This window comes from Mobula birostris, chromosome 2, assembly GCF_030028105.1.
Source record: "Mobula birostris isolate sMobBir1 chromosome 2, sMobBir1.hap1, whole genome shotgun sequence".
In the NCBI taxonomy this organism is placed as follows: Eukaryota; Metazoa; Chordata; class Chondrichthyes; order Myliobatiformes; family Myliobatidae; genus Mobula; species Mobula birostris.
Window position 1 is genome coordinate 53180689 of NC_092371.1, and position 23830 is coordinate 53204518.

Genomic DNA, 23830 nt, shown 5'->3' on the forward strand with positions numbered 1-23830 from the left:
TCATAGTCTCTACTATATATGAGGTTTATCTCAGCTTCTGAAATCCGCAGGAGCTAAACATCTCATTTCTTGTGGGCTGAAGACAAAGTGGGGGAAGGGGGGGGGATCACTGAGGATCTGGAGGTCTGGAGTGGAGATCAGATAGGCAGGAATCAGAGGGGAAAGTGGATGTTGACTAAATCACTTAGGATAGTAGTTCAACAGATGGGGGAGATTTGGAGTCACAGCGTCTTCAAGGATCTGGCTGACTCAGGTCATGGGAGTTGTCATTGGCTCAGGTGTAGATTTCAGTGTGGGTGGAATTTGGGCTTAGGAGTCACAGAGCAACTTTAGCTGATGTGTTTAGGGAATAATGTGAACGAGCTTCAAGCCAGATTTATTCAGTATGATTACTGACCCGGAATATGTGCAGCTACATGTTGAATGGAAGTGAAGAAGGGACCCTTTAATCTAGGTGTCTCCATTGCACCCCTATGCAATCTCACTCACTCTCATTGACAGAGCAGAAACGTAATACTAAAGTCTACCTCATTTACTGGTGCAGAGGGTGAAAATTTCAAATGTGGCTTTACTGATTAAACCATCTGCTTGCTGTCTACCTTGCACTATCAAGAGATGCTCATTTGACTTGGAGGATAAGTTCTGCATGAACATTCAGCAAGGGTTTTAGTTCTGCAGACCTAGTGGTGGTACATAGAGAAGTGTATAGTCATTCTAAAATACAGTTTGATCTTGTTCAGTTCCCAAAACTGTGTTGTCTTGCGTAACTCTGGTATATTTCTATTGCTCCATTTCTTAATAGTTAGGGGATTTTGAGTGCTGATGTTGCCTGAGAGATTGATCAAGTAGTTTTTTTTTGCTCTTGGCTGGAGATTCCTTTCACAGTAATATTATTAGCCAGGGTGAGAACCAGTTGACATCTCCCACACATTATTGAGAATGTGGATTTGTCAGAAGGTGAGATTACTAAACTCCAGGAGTTTAGTGGGGTCTCATATTGGAATCTGGTAAAAAGTTGGACGTTATTGTGCAACACACAAAGGAGCTGGAGAAACTCAGCAGGTCAGGCAGCATCTGTGGAGGAAATGAACAGTTGATGTTTGGTGTTGAGGTCTTTGTCAGATCCCGATGAATTGTCTCGATCTGAAACGTCGGCTATCCATTTCTTCCATAGATTCTGTCTGACCTGCTGTCTGACCTGTGTATCACTCTGTTAGCCAACATCTTTTACACCTAAATAACAAAATTAACAGGCTAGGCTTAATATTGAGTACTATATCTCACAGTTTACCTGACTAACAGTGAGGTCATTATTTAGATCATTTACTGTCACTTGTTCTGGAATGAAAGAAGCATAGGTTTCATAAGAGGACCTTTATCTCACACCTCAACCCTTGTTCATACCTATCCAACTTAAAATCGGTAAGATCTGCCTGGGTGCTGCTATGCCAAAGTGACAACAAAAGCTGTTATTGACAAGATGGAATGCATTTATTTTTGAGCAGTGGTTTGCAAAATGGTTTTATGAGATGACTTGTTTTTTTAACATATGCAGTGTTTGTTTCCACGCAGAATTAGATGATGTACCTTAGAAAGCCAATGTGATTATTGCCAGTTTTCACTTACGCCAGAAATTGAAACCACTGTCCAATATGTTGCTATGCTTTTAGTGATCAAGCTGAGGCATACAGTAACTGCTTGTTTGGGAAATTCTGTTTGCTTTTTAGTTGTGCAAATAATTTTTAATGTTTTTTTTTAATTTTAACAGATACAAACCTCAATAAAGATGTATTTTTTTTACTCAGGAGTCAAATATAAAAATCTTCAAGTATAACTCTGCATCTATCTGTGCAATTGCATATTCTAAAAAGCAAACATGTCTTTAATATCTGAAAGCTCTGATTTTTTTTGTTGTTGTTGTCTTCTATTGAGATTTGTAACATGTTTCCACATTGTATTGTTTTAGGGCAACCTTGGCATCGGCTCACCAAGCACAACCATTGCCAGAGACATTGAGTGTGTTGAAGAGTACTCCGCAGGTTCAGGGGATGCATACATTTATTAGGTACTGTATCCATTCAGTCTGATCCAAACCTATGATCACCTTAATTCCTTAACTTAGTACCATCATCTTTTGGACATTAAGACCACTGAGGCATCATATAAAAGCTGGCCACTGAAAGTGCCTGTAAATTAATCCTATTCCTTCGCTATGCCACTCTTTAAAAATCCTCTTTTCTATTCCCATTTTCATTGCTATGATGATACGTTCCCAGATCTTTTACTCTATGAGGTATGTTCAGTAAAATGAAACGAATAAAACTAAAGCCTTCTATTTTTCAGCAGTTAAGACATAATTAGTTTGAGTTGGTTAACATTCATTGATTTGTTAGTATATCCAGTGATTGATATTTTCTTCAAATAGCCAAAAGCTTGCACTTTAGCTATAAACCTAGCTTAATCCTTATCAGAAATGTGCTGTGTTTATTGATTTTTAAATCTAATAAAATAAATATTTATAGAGTAGTGCAGCATGGGAAAAGGTCCTTCAGCCCAACTTATCCGAGCCGACCAAGGTGCTCACCTAAGCTAATCCCATTCGCCCATATCTCTCTAAACTTTTCCTGTCCACGTACTTACTCAAGTGCCTTTTAAGTGTTGTTATTGCACCTGCCTCCACTACTTTCTCTGGCAGATCGTTCCATATACCTTCACCCACCATGAACAAGTTGTTCCTCTCGTCCCTTATAATCCCTCCCCCTCTCACCTTTAACATATGACCCCTAGATTTTAGCTCCATTTCCCTAAGAGAAGCAGACTGTGTGCACTCACCCTATCTGTGCCCCTCATGGTTTAATACACCCCTGTAGGGCAGCACGCTGGCAGAGCAGTTAGTGTAACCAGCAATCTGGTTTCAAATCCACCACTGTCTGTTAGGAGTCAGTACGTTCTCCCCATGAGCTTTCCCCGGTGCTTCATTTTCCTCCCACATTATAATGATGTGCAGGTTCTTTGGGGTTCTTGGTCACATGGATGTAATTGGGCGGCACGGACTTAATGGTCGGAGTGGACCTGTTGCCACGCTGTATATTCTAATTTAAAAAAATAAGGTTACCCCCTCAGTTACCTACATTTCAAAGAATAAAGCCTTAGCCTGCCCAACCTCCGTCAATAACTTGGGCTCCTGTCAACATTCTCATGATCTTCTTTCAATATTTTCCGTCTTAATGATTTTCCTATAACAGGGTGACCAAAACCGTACACAATGTCACCTCAAATGCAACGTAACTGTGATGTCACTTGCAGCAGACTGTGTACTCGTAATCCTAGATCCCTCGGTTCCACTACACTCAGCAGGGCCTGCCATTCACCCCATTTCTCCAAACCTTGTGTACCTCCCCAAAATGCAATACTGCACACTTATCCAAACTGAAGGCAATTTGCCCATCCTGCTACTGAAATGATACTGAAAAGCTGCGAGTAATTTTCAATATGCCCTTAGCTGGATGGTGTTATACAGTCTTTAAGTTGAAAATTGCTTGTCAGCATCTCTTGACGATAGTTAATAACTTTAGTTGCATCTTTCTAAGGATGTGTATTGAAAGCATTGAAAATATAGTGCTCGCCATCTGACAGATGATACTTCAAACAAATCCATTTAATTTAATTTTTAAATTTCTAGAACAATAGCCTATTAAAGTGAATTTCCTGATCAAGCCTACTTTTTACTCATTTGAAACCAGCCCGTGGCATCCTGTTCGATACCATGTGTGTTCCTCCAGAAGAACTGTTTGTAGACTAGCAAATTCAATACGTTTCTGAGCAGCGTTTAAGGGAGTTGTAATATTTCCTGAACTATGCTTTTACGGCTATGTGGTTTCACACTTCATTGACTGTGTTGCTTGATTCTCCCAACTTTATTGAATGGATGATTTGATATTTCCCTGTATCTGTCAAATTAATCTTAGCTATTTAAACAGTTCACAGGGATACTTTGCCTTTCTGTTTATTGTGTTGTACATTTCTCTTCGGTAATTTTCCTCTACCATTGTCTGACTTAATTATTTTGCTTATCTAATTCTGAAGCTTCTGAGACATCTGCTCCAAGTCTAGCAGCTTTTCATGTGGAACTTTGGCTGACAGCTTTTCAAGCAGAACTTTATTGAAACACCTTTTGGAGGTGAAGTATATAATGGTACTTATTGCAGTGCTGTCTGAAGGAAGTTTGTCAGGCAGAATCTTCTTTCAGAAGCCAGTTTGATTGTTGTTGTTGTTGCAGTGACAATCCTTAAATATGTAACTAATAATTAACTCCAGTATTTCACACATCATTGAAGTTAGGTTTATGGTGCGCTGTGAGTAGTCGCACACTTTTTGAATATGGGAACCCCGTCAGGCTTTTCTATTAAAATGGATGCGGTCTTCAATAAGTCTACATTGATTTATTGTATGAATTATTGATATCTCTTAAATTTTCTCCCACTCTCAGCAATATGGAATTTGTGTTAATATTTTTCATTCCAAATTAATAATATATACCAAGTGCTAAGTCACTATTTGATTAGCATTTCAAAGTTCAAAGTAAATTTATTATCAAAGTACATGCAGTACAAGGAGTGATTGATAAGTTCGTGGCCTAAGGTAGAAGGAGTCAATTTTACAAAAACTAGCATAATTATTTTTCAACATACCCCCTCCTACATGTACACACTTAGTCCAGTGGTCGTGGAGCATACGGATCCCTTCTTTGTAGAAGTCAGCGACTTGGACCTCCAGAAATGGTCCACAGCAGGGGTGATTGATAAGTTTGTGGCCTAAAGTAGAAGGACATGAGTTATTAACTTCAAACTTTCTGCATAATCATTCAAAGAGTTGAACTGCATGTGTGTGTAATGAGAGCTGTCGTGCTTTCTTCATAATTGCACTTGCATGCTGGGCCCAGGACAGATCTTTTGAAATGTTAACACCGAGGAATTTAAAGTTGCTGACCCTCTCCATCTGAATAATCAGATCCTTGGTCTTGCTGACATTGAGTAAGAGGTTATTGTTGTGGCACCACTCAGTCAGATTTTCAGTCTCCCTTCTATATGCTGATACATCACCACTTTTGATTTGGCCAACAACAGTGGTGTCAGCGAACTTAAATATGGCATTGGTGCAGTGCATAGCCACACAGTCATAAGTATAATGTGAGTAAAGCAGCGGACTAAGCACACAGCTATGTGGGGCACCTGTGCTGATGGAGATTGTGGAGGAAATGTTGTTGCCAATCCGTACTGATTGGGGTCTGCAAGTGAAGAAATTGAGGATCCAATTGCAGAAAGAGGTATTGCTGCCAATCTCTTGTCCCCATCTCTTGAAGGTTTCTAAGTTCTGTGTGATTGCAATTTCATTGGCCATAGAATCTTTTTGGATGACCAAAGGCCATGAGGGTGCTGTTTCAGATGTGCATTTTCCTCTGTACTTGCCACACTGTAATACATTTAATTTGGATGCAGATTTGGTGATCCTGAAAGCTACAGCACCAATGCAGTTTCAAAAGCAGATGTCTCGTGTAAGTGTCATTCACCCATGCAAAATGATTCACTAGATTATTTTTTTCTTGGTGAATTAGCATATTATTGTCACATCTACAAAGTACAATGAAAAACTTACTTTGCATACTGTCCATGCAGCACAGTTCATTACCACGGTGTATTGAGGTCATAGGAGGTAAAACAATAGGGGTACAGAATAAAGAGTTGTAGTACAGAAAAGGCTCAGTGCAAGTAGACAGGAAGGTGCAAGGTCGAAACGAGGTAGGTTATGAGGTCAGGAGAACCATTCAGTATTCTCATAATAGCAGGATAGAAACTGTCTTTGAACTGGGTGGTACATGCTTGCAGGCTTTTAGTATCTTCTGCCTGATAGGAAAGGGGAGAAGAGCGAATATACAGGGTAGGTGGGGTCTTTGTTTGTGCTGACTGCTTTACTGAGGAAGTGAAAAGTATAGGCAGAGGTCATGGAGTGGAAGCTGGTTTCAATGATGCATTGAGCTGTGTCCACAATATTTTACCGTTTCTTGCAGTCATGAGACGAGCTCGCCAAGCCAGGATGCAAAACTAATCTCCAAATCAGAATTTTACTGTCAACAATACAGTTGTAGATATACTTCAGTAGCCTCTGCAACAAGTGATAGACACTCAGCTTTTAAAAGAGGAACATTAGTCCTGTCAAACTTTCTTTGGATTGGACTGCAATAGACAATTGTGTACCTGACTTCCAAAAGGTCTTTGATAAAGTGCTGTTTTGAAAAGTCATCAGATAAAATTCCACATGAAGAGCCACAAGACTTGCAGCAGATGGCTCAGAAGCTTCAAAATTATGAATGCAAAATAATTTGGCTGGTTATCAGAACCATAAACTAAAAGCTGCCAGTGCTGGGGAATCCTGTCACTGTTCAGAGATGCAGTTAGGTTAGTAATTTATATGTACTGTCAGCCATTCAGGGGTAATGGGAGATGCCAGTTACATGATCATGCTGGTTGCATGGGAATTGTTCAAAAATATTACTGTTCTTCACACCCAGTATTCTGTACACTAACCTTTTAATAAATTGCAGAACAATGTATCATCTGCTTTTCTCCTTTCCCTTTTAAGTAAAAATATTTTACAATAGAATTCAATATGAAACTGTTTTTGCTAGTTTCATGAAAACCCCAGATGCATAAATACCAGATAAACTATGGGTAGAAGATTTTCTTCTTCATGAACATGTGGGACCTCTGTATCTCCAGCATTAATTGTTTTTAGCTCAGGCTAGATATCAACCACACTCCCGCCACACACACACACACACACACACACACACACACACACACACACACACACACAGATCTAGTTGCACTTATTTTTTTGCATTTTGAACAGTATTGACCTCTGATCATCTTCACTGTTGTCCTTACTTTTACCCAAAGATATTTGTGAATGCTTCAGTGAGCTTGTCTTTCAAATTTGCTAATCAGTTCTGTCATCCTGTGAAGCAATTTGTTTACGCAACAACATAGTTATGGTTGATGCATCTGGTGTTTTCCTCCCTTTTTATTTGCAACTACAGTGAATTAATTGCTTATATTTCAAACTGAAGTTCTGGCTATGTATTTCAGTTAAAATGTTAGCCTTTTAATAATTCATGGAGGTCATCAGAGTCTGGAATCTAAACTACATCCCTGAAATTTATAATCAAGAAGTTGTTAACTTCTCAATTTAGTAAATTGTTCTCTTGTGAATGAAACATGGAGCTTAAAGAATAATGAAATCCAAAGGATATAGAACCAGAACTGAGGGAAGATATCACAAACAACTTGGTAGGAAATTTTGAATTGTGTTTAAACTATAAATTGTTAGGAAATGTTGAGATATATTAGCTCCATGAAAAACTTTTATTGTGCTTGACATTGTTAATGAGGTGTAATTTATGTTTTGTACATTTTCCAAATGAAGTATTGAAAACTCATAGTGCCATTTCCTTTCATAGAAATAAAGACACATGTCGAGATGAGTTTATATTCTATTCAAAGAGGTTGATGAGACTTTTGATAGAGCACGCACTTTCATTATTGCCTTTCAGGGTATGTATGGAAACACTGTTATCTATTAATTCAGAGTGTTGCTACACAGAAATAGACAATTTATTCCTGTGTCCTTTATTTCCCTCCACTTGAGCCTGGCCGTCTCTGCTCCTTGATGCCTTTAGCCTTTCCTTTCCTCTTAGAAACACCTTTATACTTTTTTAGATGATCATATTCTTAATTACATTATGTCAATATTGTACTATAAATAATATGTCAAAGGACCAAAAAATGATCATTGTTAAAGGAAATGTGAAAATGCATAGTGAGTTTTGAGGGGTCTCTGAAAATATAGAAAAAGGAAACTGAAGGAAATGTCAATGTGCTAGACTGCTGTGGCTGTCTATACACAGAGGGAATGGGAGACATTGGGGAAAGCTGTTGTTAGAGGAAGGAGGTTGTTAAGGTTGGGTTGAAAGGATAAAAATTCTGGTCACTCATTTAGAGTATTGGGAATTGTGAGAGAAATGTTCAAAGACCATCTTGTTCTCTGCTGCACAGGCCATGAAAGATCTGGCATTTATGTACCTCTGTCTGCTCCCTTAATGTATTGCAATTTATGTAAATAATGCTTTTAAACTCAAATGGGATTATCATCAATTATGAAATGATGGTTGATATTTTAAAAAAAGAAATTAACTGCAATGTTTTTTATTTTTAATTGTATTTTCATTTGTCAATTTATGAAATCTGGAACCTGTAAAGGATAAATGTGGTGGAATTAATTAATGAGATGATCATGTGGTTTTGTATGTCGCAGAGTAGGAATATTTCTAATAGTTAATTGTTGGTGAATTAGAATCTGCTCGCACTGAAACCAAATCTATTGGGCTGCAGTTTTTTTGTTTCCTTCAAGTTGTATTGGCTAGTAAGACACATTGGACTACTTATCAGGAGACATGACTTGGAGTGAGAAATATGAGTGTTTTCTTTTAAAAAAAAAAGTAGGGGTTGTGACTTTTTGGTGAATTTCACCTACCAGAATGCTAAAAGAGGTACGTTTGCATACTGTTAATAATTGATTGAATTGATTGACTATTTAGCTAATTGACAACAACCAATAAATAAAATTAGGGTCAAGATGAGGAGTAGGTCTGAGGCTTTAGCATGAAGAGGCAGAGTACTTGGCCTAATTGTGGAGATGAGAGCAGCTCTTTAAAGTGCTTTAGTGAGAAGTCACGGGCAAGAAGAAGCAATGTTTTTATTTTGTTGTTTATCCTTAGTCCTTGAATGAGTGTAGGCAGGATGGTAGTTGGGGCAGTGGAATGCTCTTTTGTGCAAGATGTGAAAAACCAGGGAACCTCATTGTCTCCTGGAAGACGACATCTATAGGAAGTGCACCCAGCTCCAGCTCCTGACAGACGGCATCAAGGAACTGGAGCTGGAGCTGGACACACGCTTGACCATCTAGGAGGCTGGAAACCTCTGACTTTTACTGTCAGCCAAAGAACAGTTTTCAGATGTACATACGGCTGACCACTAACAGTCAGTACACGGTTTCCCTGTGATCAGCTCCTTCAATGACGAATATAATTCTTTAGATACGGCTGAGGGAGTGCCCTACTGCCCTCTTGGGGCATTAGGATTAGTTTAAGGTTTAAACCAGTTTTGAAGGGGATGGGAACCAGTCACCAAGTCAGTAAACAGAGGGATTGTGGGGAGGGTAGATGTCATGTTGAGTAAGAATAGGTAGGAGCAAAGTAATAAAAACAATAGCACAGGGTTGAAGTGTGTCTATTTTAATGCTAAGAGTATAGAAGATTAAAGGGGATGCTTGGGGCGGGGAGTTGCATTATTAATCAGATATGAAATCACAGCTTCACTTGAGGGGATGTAATGGAGGACTCATCCACTGAATGATTATATGGAGAAATGTGTAATCACTCTGACGGGATTATATTACACCCCCGCTTCCCCGCCATTGCCACTGGGACATTGAAGAATAGATATGCAGGCCGATTAGGGAAAGGAGCAGAAAGAACAGTGTTGTTATAGGGGTAGAATTCAGCTTCTCCAATATGGACTTAGACCTCCTTAGTGCAAGATATTTAGATGGGGCAGAATCCAGGAGAGTTTCTTAAATCAATGTGTAGATTGTCCAACAAGAGGAAGGATAATACTGGACCTGGTGTTGGGTAGTAAGTCTGGTCAGGTGACTCTCCTGTCAGTGGGAGAACAGTTAGGGAACAGTGATCACAACTCCTTAATTTGATGATAAGTATGGACCTTGCAGGGTAAGATTGAATTAGAACAGGGCAAATTATGAAAGTTTTAGGCAGGAACTAAGGAGAGTTAATTTGGAACAGATGTTATTGGGCATATTCACATCTGATATGCAGAGGGTGTTTAAAGACCAACTGCATGCAATAAAAGACAGGTATGTTTTCAATAAGCTGTCAAGGGAAATAAATTTAGTCAAGAAGAAAAAGGAAATGTATGTAAGGTTTAGGAAGTTGGATCAAACAGAGCCCTTGAGAATTACAAGAAGCCAGAAAAGAACTCAAACTGGGAATTAGGACAGCCAGAAGGGGCCATGAAAAGCCTATGGCAAGTGGGATTAAAGAGAATCCCCTGGCATTCTATGCATATGCGTCAAAAGAAAGAGAATAACTAGAGATAAAAGAGAGAACATGTGTTTGGTGGCAGAGGATAGGGTTGAGCTCTTAAATGAATACTTTGCATCAGAATTTCCTAAAGGGAAGGAAATTGAGGAAAGGGGGATCAGTGTGGAATATGGTAATTTGTTAGGGCAATTTCAAATAAAGAGGTAGCTTTGGATCTCTTAAAGGACAGTAACATGGATAGGTCTTCAGGGCCTGATGGGATAGACACCAGGTTATTGAGTGAGGCAGGAGGTAAGATTGGGCCCTTGAGCAATATCTTTTTGTCTATTCTAACCATGAGTAAGTTCCTGGAGGACTAGCAAGTAGCTAATGTTCAACTTTTCAAGAAAGGAAATAGAGATAATCTGGGAAACTATAAACCAGTGAGTCTCGCATCATTGGTAGGGAAGTGACCGGAGGGGGATAGGACTTGTGAGCATTTGGAAAACCATGGCCTAATTAGGGACAGTCAGCATAGCTTTATATAGAGCAAGTTGTGTCTAACTAACTTGGCTGAGTTTTTTGATGATTGATGAAGGTAAAGTTGTGAACATGGTTCACGTGGACTTTAGTAAAGTGTTTGATAAGGACTCTGATGGAGGCTCCTACAGAAGATTAAGAAGCATGGGAGCCATGGTAAATTGGGCATTTGGATTCAGAATTGGCTTGCCCATAGAAACACTATTTCCTAACTGTATCCATTAGCATGCTAGCTCTTCCAACTCCAGATTCTGAATTTTTTAGTTCTGTACATATGCATTGAAGCATGTAGTGAAATACCTATTTGTGCTAACAACCAAGGATATGTTGGGGGAGCCTGCAAGTATCACCGCACATTCTGACACCAACATAGCATGTTCAGTGGAACAACACTAGCAACAACAACAACAGAACAAAACAGGAAAACAACAAAACAAGCTCCTGTCACACCCTCACACATATAGGCAGACCTCCAGCACAGGACAGGCCTTGGGCCTGGCCTCTCAGCCACTGGGCCCTGAGCTTCCGGTCCCTGGCTCATTCTTTGAGTCTCTGCCTCTGGACTCACCAGCAGGTAAACATAGCCTTGCAGCAAATGAACCCTTTCTATTGCTGCGCATGCACAGCACAATTTTCCAAGTTACCAATAGAATGGCAATAACAAATTCCCTAGTTACCAGTAAAGTGACAATAATGAGCAACAAAAACAATAAAGACATGCACATGCATACACATATTCAGGTGCCTTTTGTATATCTCATGGTTGTAGACTTGCTCTGTGAGTGACAGACAATTAGAATTCCTGAATTGCTGAGAAATCCAATGTACAACAAGAATGCAATCTATAATTTCCTAAACCTGAGGAGGCCCATTGTCCTTGCAGTTTCTGCATATCTGTACAGTTGTTGCTCCATATCCTTCAGTTGAGATGATTAATAATGTCCTGAAGGACAGACTGATACATTGCATAGGCAACCACCACAGCAGAGCTTGACACAGAGGGTATTGAGTTCAGCCTCCTGATTGGTTCAGGCACAGGTGTTTTCTTTTCGCTCTGCGTGCAGATACTTGTGAATTTGTCAGTTACTTTTCACAAAATGTCTTAGCCTCCAGATGTTATTCCCGGAAAAATTGTCAGCAATTTGAATGACTTACTAACCAGTCACCATATAACAGGCTTTCACTGCCAAAATAGCCATTTCAAGGAAAGAACACATCCAGGAAAATGGGTAGGAACTGGGATGGGCTGGGACTGGAGACAGTTTGAAGAGTCATGGATGCTGGCAGTCATTAAAATGGCTCTTACAAATGGAGCTCAGATCTTTTAGAAGTATTTAGTTCCATCAATCCAATTTTGTAACTGTGGTTTTATGCATTAGCTTATTATTAACTCCCGAGGTTAAAAACACAAAGTTGTTTTTATGTAGGTAGCTATCCGACAGGATCTAGCACGAGTTGGTTTGCCCTACAAATCCTTCAGCTTGAAGAGTTTGACTCCGAAAGTTGCAGGAAATATTCACTGGATAATGGCAGAACAAAGGAAACTGTGAATTGATCCTGAATACAGTAATACCTTAACCAATGAGGTTTAAGTATTAGGAAGCAAACAAACAATTGGAGAAACAAAATATCAGACAGGCTTTGGAAAGAAAAAGGGAGATGAGATGGGAATAATACGTAAAAATATAACATCAGGAAAGTGATGCAAAATGCAAATCACTTAGATTCTAAAACTATTGACAACTTCAAGAAATTATACTTCATGCTTGCAACAGCTAATTAGTGGTGCAAGATCTTAATTGACAGTTATTTAAGCCTGTACTTCTAAGCTCTAAATTTTTGTAATATATTTTGTTTAGATCTGCCTTCCCATTACAACAACTATCAGATTTTCAATGCATAGGAAATGCCATTTTTTTAACCAAGCTTACAGTAGATTGGTTGATCTTTGACATGAGTTTACCTCCAGTTATGAAAATATTGTGCCATTTATGCAAAAACATGCAAAACCATATTAGCCTCATAATCATTTTAACAGTAAAATCTGGTTCAGCAATATTGAAGTAGAATTTAGTTTTGTAGTGATAAAACATGTAAAAGAAAATCTCTACTTGTGTATACATCCACAAAGTAATATTTGTAGCTTGATATATAGATTTTACATACCCTTTCGTAGAAGTAAAGGCAGCTGAGACTCCAGTACAAATGGGACGGTAGGTGATTCATTGGCAATTTAACCTCTCAGATATCACACTTCACAGCCAACACATTGTATTAGCCACCAAGTTTCTGTGCTCTTTTTTTAAGTGACAACAGTCAAAAGGAAACAAATTGAGATCAAAGCAGTAGAATTGTTAATTATTTTGAAATAGTGGAAAACCGGCCAACCTTCATTTGAATCACCTCATCAGTCATAGCCACCCCCCTATTAGCTGACTTCAGATACACTATGAACTCCTGACCATTGCCCATTATCCAAAAACAGGGATGATATTCATAGAAAAAAAATGGTTGCCAAATTCAAAACAATATCATTTAGATAATAGACAGTAGGTGCAGGAGTAGGCCATTCAGCCCTTCGAGCCAGCACCCCCATTCACTGTGATCATGGCTAATCATCCACAATCAGTACCCTTTTCCTGCCTTCTCCCCATATCCCTTCACTCTGCTATCTTTAAGAGCTCTATCTAACTCTTTCTTGAAAAAATCCAGAGACTTGGCCTCCACTGCCTTCTGAGGCAGAGCATTCCACAAAACCACAACCCTCTGTGTGAAAAAGTTTTTCCTCAACTCCATTCTAAATTGTCTACCCCTTATTCTTAAACTGTGGCCTCTGGTTCTGGACTCCCCCAACATCGGGAACATGTTTCCTGCCTCTAGCGTGTCCAATCCCTTAATAATCTTATATGTTTCAGTTAGATCCCCTCTCATCCTTTTAAATTCCAGTTTTAAATTTCTGTTGTCCCTATCAAACTACCCGAGTGAACTCTTGACCATAAATACTACTTAGTACCAAAAGTACTCAAGCAGATTTCTGCTTGCATATATAATATTCACATCTGATTTGCTGTTCCCATTCCCACTTGTGTGGCCCATTGACTTCATGAGCAGAGAATGTTAAGCTTCCAGGAAATGAATCTAGATTTCATACCGTTGAAATCAGGTTGATGCATTGAGTGAATGAAACTCGTGAATGCATCCAAACCAACTCACTGTGGTCTGGTCTTTCACAACAGACGTGCACAGTTCAGACACTACAAGGAGAGGACTACGAAGGGAGAAGATACGATGGTACAAGAGTAAGTATGTTACGAAGTTTGTGTTGTGAAGTAACATTCAAAAGTTAATTTTATTATCAAAATATGTATACAGAATACAACTCTGAAATTTGTCTTCTCCAAATAGCCATAGGTTACAGAAAACCATACAAGTAGTTGAAAGACATCACTCCCCCGCATGAAAAAGAAACGAAAACTCGCAAACCTCACAAACATCCCCTAACCCCTCCCTTGCACAAAAGATAACAGATCACCCAAACCCCCACCTGCCAATCCATAACAAGAACGAATGGGCGAGAACAGGAAAAACAAGCATAGAACTGAAAGAGGCCGATATGAACTACAGTCAGATCCATAAATCTCAGAATTTCGATAACATCTTCAGGAGCATCAGGACCCAGCAACCCCTCAAACGGCAGCAAATTCAGCACCCAAACTTAATTTACCATCCAGTTAGAAACATTGCCAATCTTAAACCATTAATTCGTGTGCTTTAATGATTAAATGGGACAAAGTAAACAGCATAAATTATCATAATCATATTGCTTAGTAATAAAATGTCCAATTCAGTTACAGATAAATTTATATGTGATTGGTTAATCCTTAATGGTCTTGGGTGAACAATAGATGACCTTGATGTGGCATTTCAGTATATACTGCCTTGAAAGAGTATTCAACCCCCTCAACTATTTTCACATATTACTGTCTCATTTTCGAAATTTAAAATGTATTGAAGTACGATTTTTGAGCGAATCTACAAAACATTTGTACATCATGTCAAATCAAAAGAAATTCCAAAATTTGTAAACAATTTACTAAAAATTAAAAATGAAATTGTGAGAGTGAAAAAGTATCCATCCCCTTTAAACCTACTACGCTAACTTTCCTCAAGTGCAGTATACATGTAATGCCTAACCTACTCACCCAGTTTGTTGATGTAGCAAATTAGAGGATTACCTGTTTTCAGTTAGTTCAAAAGCATGACTAGCCCCTCTCTATGTAAAGTCCAATAGTGTGGTATATTTTCACCAAAATGAAGACAAAGCAGCATTCCAGACAATTCAGGGAAATGATAATAAGAAGCACAGATCTGGGGAAGAGTACAAGACCTAAGACATTGAACATAACTCGGAGGTCAGTGCAGTCCACTGTAGAAAAGGTGGGGGTAAAATATGAAACCACTGCCACACTGCCTATGTCAGGCTGCCCCTCAAAACTTAGTCACCAGAGAAGAATGGCACTTGTAAGAGAGGCTACTGTGACACCAACAATCACTCTGACCTGCAGAAGTCAGTGGCTACAACAGGAGAGGAAGTTCATAGCTCCTCAATCTCTAAGGTCTTGCACAAAAAAAGGGTATTTATGGAAAAATGGCAAGGAAGAAGACCTGGCTTTTAAAAAAATGCCTGTCAAGACTTTGCAAAGTGTCACTTAGAAGACCAGAAAACTTAAAAGGGGGTGGGGGGGAGGAAGTTCATCTATAAGCAGAACAACAAACTGCTGAAAGATTACCTTTTCAGCAGCACACAGCTAGAGCAACCATGGAGTGGCTTCCATTGACAAAAATTGATGTCTTTGAGTGACCTAGGTTCCTGACCTTAACCTGATCAAACATCTCCGGCAAGACCACAAGATTGTTGTCCACTGCCGCTCCCCAACTAATCGGGCACAGCTTGAGCAATTTTACAAGAGAGGTGGTTCACCTAAATACAGAGCAAAGAGGGATGAATACTTTTGAACTGCTGACATTTCAGGCTTTTGAATTTTTAGTTTTTCAGGCTTTACAACTTCCCCTGTTTTTGGGCTCGACTGTGGGCAAAAAATAAAGGAGCATGTGATTCACAAATAAAAAATCTCAGTTAAATTGAGCAAAATCGATGGTTATAATTCTCATTTATGTGAAGAAGGGGTTGGGGGCTGAATACTTTTTACACAGTACTGTAGTTAATGCACTTGGTAACTTGATTTGTTCATCAGTGTGTGAGTTGCTGAATAAAGAAAATGTGGCTTCCAAATTAAGTAAATAATAGTTGTGTTTTATTTTAAATTGGATACATAGAAAAAAATAATTTATTAGAACAGGTAGATAATTCCATAGATTCTGGAAATTGGAATATGCTGGACCTACTCAGCAGGTCAGGTCACGCCTGTAGAGAAACAAAGCTAATATTTTAAGTTAATAATCTTTCATCAGAATGCTCCCTCCCTTCCATTGCCTCCTCTCATAATGCCTTTGCTTACCACACAGATAGTACTGCAGTACAGAGAGATTGATTCCACTTTGTCTGAGGCTGGTAATTCCATTCTCTTCTTGCTTAAAGATTACAGGAGTATCCATTCTAAGAGCAGGAGAGACTATGGAACCTGCCCTACGAGCAGTATGCAAAGACGTGAGGGTCGGTAAAATCCTGATCCAGACTAACCACACTACAGGAGAACCAGAGGTAAAAACTGAAAAACTGCCCCTCTTCATTGTGACTTAATAGTACTGAATCTGGGTTGCCACAGCAATTAAAATGGAGTCAGCCTGTGTATGCACTGTTATTATGGGCCATTATGAAACTGTTCACTCAATTTGCAGCTTCACTACCTGAGATTGCCTAAGGACATCAGTGAGGATCACGTTATTTTAATGGACTGTACAGTATCCACGGGCGCTGCAGCGTTGATGGCCATCAGAGTGTTACTGGTAAGACAGTTTTGGAGTATGTAATTTTAAGTTGCATTTAAAGTTAAAATCAAATTATAGTAACAATCAGAACATTCTCCTGATATGTTATTACAATTAATTCCATAATTTAGCAGCAAGTCTGTACAGTCCATTCTACCAGTATCTGAGGTTTCTATCACCAGTCCACAGAAAATGCAATGGTATCAAACTGCTAAGATTTTTCTCATGGAATCCATTTCTATACAGTTATAGAAACAACATGAAGAGGAAGAAAGTTTCCAGATAAATAATAGAATGGAGAACATGACCTTTGGCAAGTCAGAGAAAATAATTCTTTCTCTGAAATTTCTCTGAAATGACCTGGTTTGTAATTGTTTGGACAGACGGCTGGTAAATATTCACGCTCTTTGGTATAATCAAACTCGGGTAAATTATAGAAAGGAGGTGACGAAAAGCTATGTGTGCACACAAACTTCATTCCATTTTATTTTCTATATAGTTTTCAAAGAATTAAAAGTACTTTGTTTTTGATATCACTGACTCAACACTGACAGGCCTTAACACTCGCCCACAGATATCAGTTATTTCTTTACAGTGTACAGCAGGTTGGTGATACTGTTCACTGAAATGTAACAGGCAGTGGTTGCATGGAATACTAATGAAAATTGTGAAAGGGATGACACTTTTGATTATGCTACTTGAAGTTTTTAGATTAGGATTGCTCACTGTTTAAGCAACCTAATTTTCACGTAGTGTGATTTACTAACGTGATACTGACTTGAATCAGAGAGTTGGTCCGCCATAAGATAATGTAGCAGAATTGGACCATTCAGCCCATTGAGTCTGCTCTACCATTAGATCTCAGACCATTGAATTGGACCATTCAGCCCATTGAGTCTGCTCTACCATTAGATCAACCCCATTCTCCTGCCTTCTCCCCCTAATCTTTGAAGCCCTTACTAATTAAGAAGCTGGGTATAAGATCAGAGTACAATTCTTACTGCTATCTGTAAGGTTGCCTAAACAGTGTTTTTCCATTCTCCCGGTGACCGCTTGGTTTCCTCCAAATGCTCCAGTTTCCTCTCACGTTCCAAAGATATGAGTTAGGGTTGGAAATTGTGGGTATGCTCTGTCAGTGCTGGAAGTGTGGCAACATTTTTTGGGCTGACTCCAGCATATCCCTGTTGCAGCTGATTCATTTCACTGTATATGTGAAAGCTAATGTCTTGTTTTTACTCTCTTTTTATGGATGTTACAAATATGATTCTACCATCTATTTCCAGCAATTAATGCTTATATAATTTTTTCCGTATTTTATAATCATCATTCCCTCATAATCTAAATGTGTAAGCAGATTAATTGCTCCTTTTTGTTCCATCTTTGTACTATCAATTGAAAACGTGTATGGCTTTAACTTTTGCAGACTTTATTAATAATTTTAATTACAAAGTACTTATTTCTAATAAATTAGACCATGAAGTATTTCAATGATGTGAATAATTTAAAAAGAAAACATTTCTCAGCTATTTTGCAGAATGCAGTTTTGAGGGGGGAAAAAGGAATAATTCTGTGGATACAGGCTATCCAATTGATGTGTACCTGATTTTTGTCTGCCACAGGATCATGATGTGCAAGAGGATAAGATCTTTTTGATCTCCCTTCTGATGGCAGAAATGGGCGTGCATTCAGTGGCATATGCGTTCCCACGGGTGAAAATTATCACTACAGCAGTAGACAAAAAAGTCAATGACTTGTTCCACATCATCCCTGGCATAGGCAAGTATTCAAATTAACTGTTTTTATTATTTGCATAATTTAACAGAGAAGTTAACATCGGCTCTTCCATGAATGCAGCAGGCCAAGGGCAAGCGATAGAAATTTGGACACTGCCCATAGACTGTTGATGGTTTCCTGAAAGTTTGCTGCTTGAAAACTTTGGTTTTATTGTTTCCAAATAGCTCTGTTCAGAGGTATTTGAAAATGAGAAAAATTAAAAGAGTTTAAAAACTTCAACCTTTTGATCTATTTAAGATGCACACATTTAGAACATAAAACAGCCAGCACGGGAACAAGCCTTTCAGCCCACAATGTTGTGCAAATAAATTAAATTAGTAATCAAATAACCAGGTAAACTAATCTCTTTTGCCTACATTTAAAATGATGTAAAGAAAAAATACGTAAAAATAATTGAAACCATTTTTTCTTAAATGAGTGGACTGCATCAGGGCATCAGTTATGGCTGGACAAAACTAAGGGAATGTTCACAAAGAATATCAGGCTTCTTAATTCACCAACCTATGGAATGTCGTGCAATTCAATGGGGCAAGTCTAGGGATGGAATGAGAGGTGGGGGATGCCCACACTGAGCCTCCAGCATATTTCAGATTTCTATGCTGTAGTGTGCTGACACCGTCATCTGCAATGCTCTGTAGTTAACCTGTGGTTCTCTACAGATCTACCAACTAGTCATCAATCCATTTCAGACCACTGTATGAGCTTAGCCAGCAGTCATGGCCAGGTGGCCAAATGGACAATCTCTGATTAGTAAAACAGCCTCTCGCTTAACTGAAGGTCATATGAAATGTCAACATTTTCAAACATTGGAATGTCTTTAACACAAAGATAGGTAGGAAAGGTAAAGAGAAAATGATGAAGGGAATTACATCCTTCCCCCTTAAAATAAACTTGTTTCTCAACCAAAGCTGTCCCTTTCAAGCCCCACAGCTGCCAGTTTACCCTAATCTATAAAGCCATTTTGGTGATTTTTACAAATGTACATAACACTTAGTTTTATCAGGTTACTTACCTTGGATAGATTTTTTTATAGATTTCTTTCCCTTCGTGCAGTCGAATCACCTTTAAATGTTAATGTAATTCCAGCCATACTTTAGATATTAGAATAGTAATAATATGGCTGATTACAATGTTTGCCAGCTTCCCTTTCATCTGCTGCTCAATGTCCACATGATGGCTAGTTTGAAAACTTTATGTTGCCAATTTAGTTCATACAAAAGTACAAGTATGAACATTGCTTGCCAAAACTTACTACAGCTAGTTTAGGGGAACAAGTATGCTGAACAGGACAGCTCCAAAAAATTAAGCATCCCATTTTGATTACTTGTGACAAAACAATATTCCTGTATCGTAGAGTAATATAGCAAACAGAGTGGCTCTTCAGCCCAATTGGTCAATGCAGACCCAGATTCCCATCTAAGCTGGGCCCTTTGTACCATATCCCTCTCCTATCACTGAACATGTCCCCCAACTGTCTTTTAAATATTGTTAATGTACCTGCCTCAACCACTTCCTCTGGCAGCTCAGTGCATATACTAACCCCCTTCTGTGTGGAAATGTTGCTTCCCTTGCGTTCTTATTGTATATCTCCCCTTTCGCCCTAAACCTATGTCCTCTAGATATCGATTACGTACCCTGGGGGGATAAAAACTGCATGTTCATTCTATGCCCCTCCTAGTTATATACACCCGAGTAAATCACCCCAGGTTCTCCTATGTTTCAGAATCAGATTTGTGACATGAGATTTGTTGTTTTGGGACAGCAATACAGCACAAAGCCATAAGAATCTATAAATTATTTTTAAAAAGTGTAAAAAAAAAAGGAATAAAGAAAGAGAGATCATGGACCATTCAAAACTGTTGTGGTGGAGGGGAAGAAGCTGTTCCTGAATCACTGGGTGTAGGTCTTTGTCTCCTCATCTCTTCCCTGATAGTAGTAATGAGTAGAAGGCATGTCCCAGATAGTGAAGGTCCTTAATGATGGACCAACAAGAAAAAGATATTCATGTCTCCAGTTTTTCCAAAATGATGACAATAAACCTATGGTTATTTGATTTATTACCTGGTGGAAATAACATCTCTAGGGTTTGTACCCATGTGCTCAACTCAGAAGCCCCAAAGTACAAAATTAACATGTTGCTGTTCTTTTTTGACATTCAGAAATATTTGAAAAAAGAATTAGAATTAAAATATTTGGAACAAAACACAACTGCAATAAATAATAAATCTTGAGCAATTTGCTGAGCTAAGTTGATGGTATAGCTGTAAGTATTCGCAATCCCCCAACATCCTAAAGTAGTAGTTGAATAAAATATTGTTTCAACAAATAACTTCATGATTAAGCTTCAGTGTAAATTCTGGCCATCACCTCCTATAGTCTAATTTTACAATATCTCAAAGAATGCCATGAAAATATCCTGAATTCACAAGATTTTCCTCATCTCCAGTAAAACCCAACAACAGCATTTGCAGCATACTTTCCTTGTCCACTAATATCATACCTTTTGTGCAATGATTATCCTTTAACCCCATCAAACCAGTTGCAGTGAAAATGTTCAAGTATAGCAACTATTGTAGACATTTTAGCACTGAGAAGTGTTATTATGAAAGTGATTTCCCTGTAATCCGGATCAGCTTTCTGTTGATATTTGGTAGAGCTTGAGGAATCTGAATTCTAGATGATTAATTATCTTTTGTATTTCAGGCAATTTTGGAGATCGTTATTTTGGAACTGACGCCCCTGCCGATTGGTGTGAAGATGATGACTATGCAGCATTGTGATACATATTCATATTGTCGGCACTGTTGTAGTTAAGGGCCTTGTGGACTATTAGAGGAACTATTCAAGCTTTTGCACAATGGAATTTAGTTGCAGTGGTCAGCTCTTTGTTATGGCCTACATCCTTTAGTTTTATTGGACACAATATCTTATCGCCTTGGAGTGGAAGGACTAACCTTTGTTTGGCACTAAAAATGCCAATTCAAATTCAGCCTATCACCTCAGTTTAGCACAACCTGTTGGTTTATTTCACATCAAAAGTACAACAGCTTAGTAAGTACAGTAGCTACTATGCAGTTGGTACTATCCTGCATCAGATAAGAGTTTGTATACAAAATAGCTGAGGTTGACATTTTCCTGCAACGTTGGAAATATGGAAACATTTTTTTCAAAACTGAGGAAAGTTCTTATTTTTATTGTTACTTTTTAGATAATATAGTACTTTTAATTTAAAATAATTGAATGTAAGATTTCTCAAAAATGTTTTTTCTTAAAATAAAACTTTACCCAGACTCAGAATACTCTTGAAATAGTGTATCTGTTTTTGCAGCTAGCTTCAATTTGGTACATCACTACTGAGTGCTTATGTTGTACACTTTTATTAACAGTTATGACAATGATTGCATTACTTCTGGAGATTGTTCACAAGCACTTTAGAAATTAAAATGGTGTAAATTATCATTCCTATTTAGAAGATCTGTGTGAATTTAAATGCATTGAAATCCTGAGAAAATATTCACCATAAAAGTAATATCATCACCCCCCAACTACAGCCATTTTGGTATGGGTGGTGGGGTCACTGTGAAAAGAAAGAAAGAGGAGAGAGATCAATAAATACTTCCATTGATAGACATTAGCTGCAATACTTGTAATCAGAATCTGTGTTTATAATGAATGAAACTCATGTATTTTAAAATAAAGTTTTATATTTTGATTTGTTTCACCTGATGATTCATTTTTTTTTACATATAGCACAGAATAGGCCCTTCTGGCCCTTGGAGCCGCACCACTCACAATCCCCCGATTTGGTCCTACCCTAATCACAGGTCAATTTACAATGGGCAATTAGCCTACCAACCAGTGTGTCTCTAGACTGTGGGGGGAAACCGGAGCACCAGAGGAAACCCGAGCACCCAGAAGAAACCCATGCGGTCACGGGGAGAATGTACAAACACCTTACAGGCAGCGGTGGGAATTGAGCCTGATCGCCTGTCATGTAAAGCGTTGTGCTAACCGCCCAACAAAAGATTATTTTGGGTAACATGAATAATTCTGAATCACTGATCAGGTTGTGGTTATTGGAGAAATTATGAAATAAATACCCCCTCTTAATTTCTGATTAAGTGCAAACAAGTAGCAAAATTGCAAACTGAATTTTTAAACTACAGCAGCTTGCAATTTCTTTCTTGCCATGAACCAGTGGAAGTTGTGGAAAAAATTCAGATGACTTGTCATTTCTTCACTGTGAAGATTAAAGAGAGAAACACTCAAAATATCACATATTGGCAGGTCAAAATTTCCACCAGTATGTTGAACAGTTAAAGTCGTATCCACATGAAGTTGAGGGAACACACACCAGTCCTCTTGAATTGAAATGAATTGACTTTGTATTTACATCCTACATATACATGAGTAAAAATCTTTACATTACATCTCCATCAAAATGTGCAATTTATAATAAATAGTATGCACAACAGGACAGTCAATATAGCACAGAAATACAATTGTGTCAGCATGAATTAGCCAGTTTGGTGGCCTGGTGGAAGAAGCTGTCCTGGAGCCTGTTGGCCCTGGCTTTTATGCTGTGGTACTGCTTACCGGATAGTAGCAGCTGGAACAGTTTGTGGTTGGGGTGACTCGGGTCTCCAATGATCCTTCGGGCCCTTTTTACACACCTGTCTTTGTAAATGTCTTGCATAGTGGGAAGTTCATATCTACAGATGCCTGGGCTGCCCGCACCACCCTCTGCAAAGTCCTGCAATTGAGGGAAGTACAGTTCATCGAAGTGGAAAGGATGAGTGTTTCAAGTTCCTAGGTATCAGCATCTCTGAGGATCAATCCTGGGCCCAACATATTAACGCAATTATGAACAAGGTTCAATAGTGGCTGTACTTCATCAGGGGTTTGAGCAGAATTTTTATGTCCCAAAGGACACTCACAAATTTCTGCAGACATACTGTGGAGAGAGCATTCTAACTGGTTGCATCCCCATCTAGTATAGCAGGGCCACTTCTCGGGACTGGAAAAAGCTGCAGAAAGTTGTAAACTCAGCCAGCTCCATCATGGGCCCTAACCTCCCAAGCATGCAGGACACTTCAAAAGGCAGTATCCATCATTATGGACTCCTGTCTCTCAGGATGTGCCCTCTTCTCATTGCTACCAACAAGGTTGGCGACACGGGAGTCTGAAGACACGCACTCAACATTTCAGGAACCATTTCTTCCCCTCCGTCATCAGATTTCTGAATGCTTAATGAATCCATGAGCTCTACCTCAGAACTTTTCCCCTCATTTGCATTATTTAATTTTTTTAATATATACACTTAACGTAATTTATAATTTTTATGTATTATTATGTATAGCAATGTACTGTTAACACAAAGCAACAAATTTCACA

The 23830-nt window shown here is 38.7% G+C and overlaps 1 protein-coding gene across 4 annotated transcripts in view; it reads left to right on the forward strand.

The window, feature by feature from the left end:
* The window catches only part of LOC140186645 (uridine-cytidine kinase-like 1), a 129524-nt gene extending 107376 nt beyond the window's left edge, over positions 1-22148 (forward strand). For all 4 annotated transcript variants that reach the window (XM_072241054.1, XM_072241046.1, XM_072241074.1 and 1 more), the window contains 7 exons: positions 1967-2065; positions 7517-7610; positions 13930-13992; positions 16293-16415; positions 16553-16660; positions 18262-18418; positions 21140-22148. In XM_072241054.1, coding sequence (XP_072097155.1) covers positions 1967-2065; positions 7517-7610; positions 13930-13992; positions 16293-16415; positions 16553-16660; positions 18262-18418; positions 21140-21216 — 721 coding nt within the window. In that variant the 3' untranslated portion in view covers positions 21217-22148. The remainder of the gene's footprint in view (positions 1-1966; positions 2066-7516; positions 7611-13929; positions 13993-16292; positions 16416-16552; positions 16661-18261; positions 18419-21139) is intronic.
* The last annotated feature ends 1682 nt before the right edge of the window (positions 22149-23830 follow it).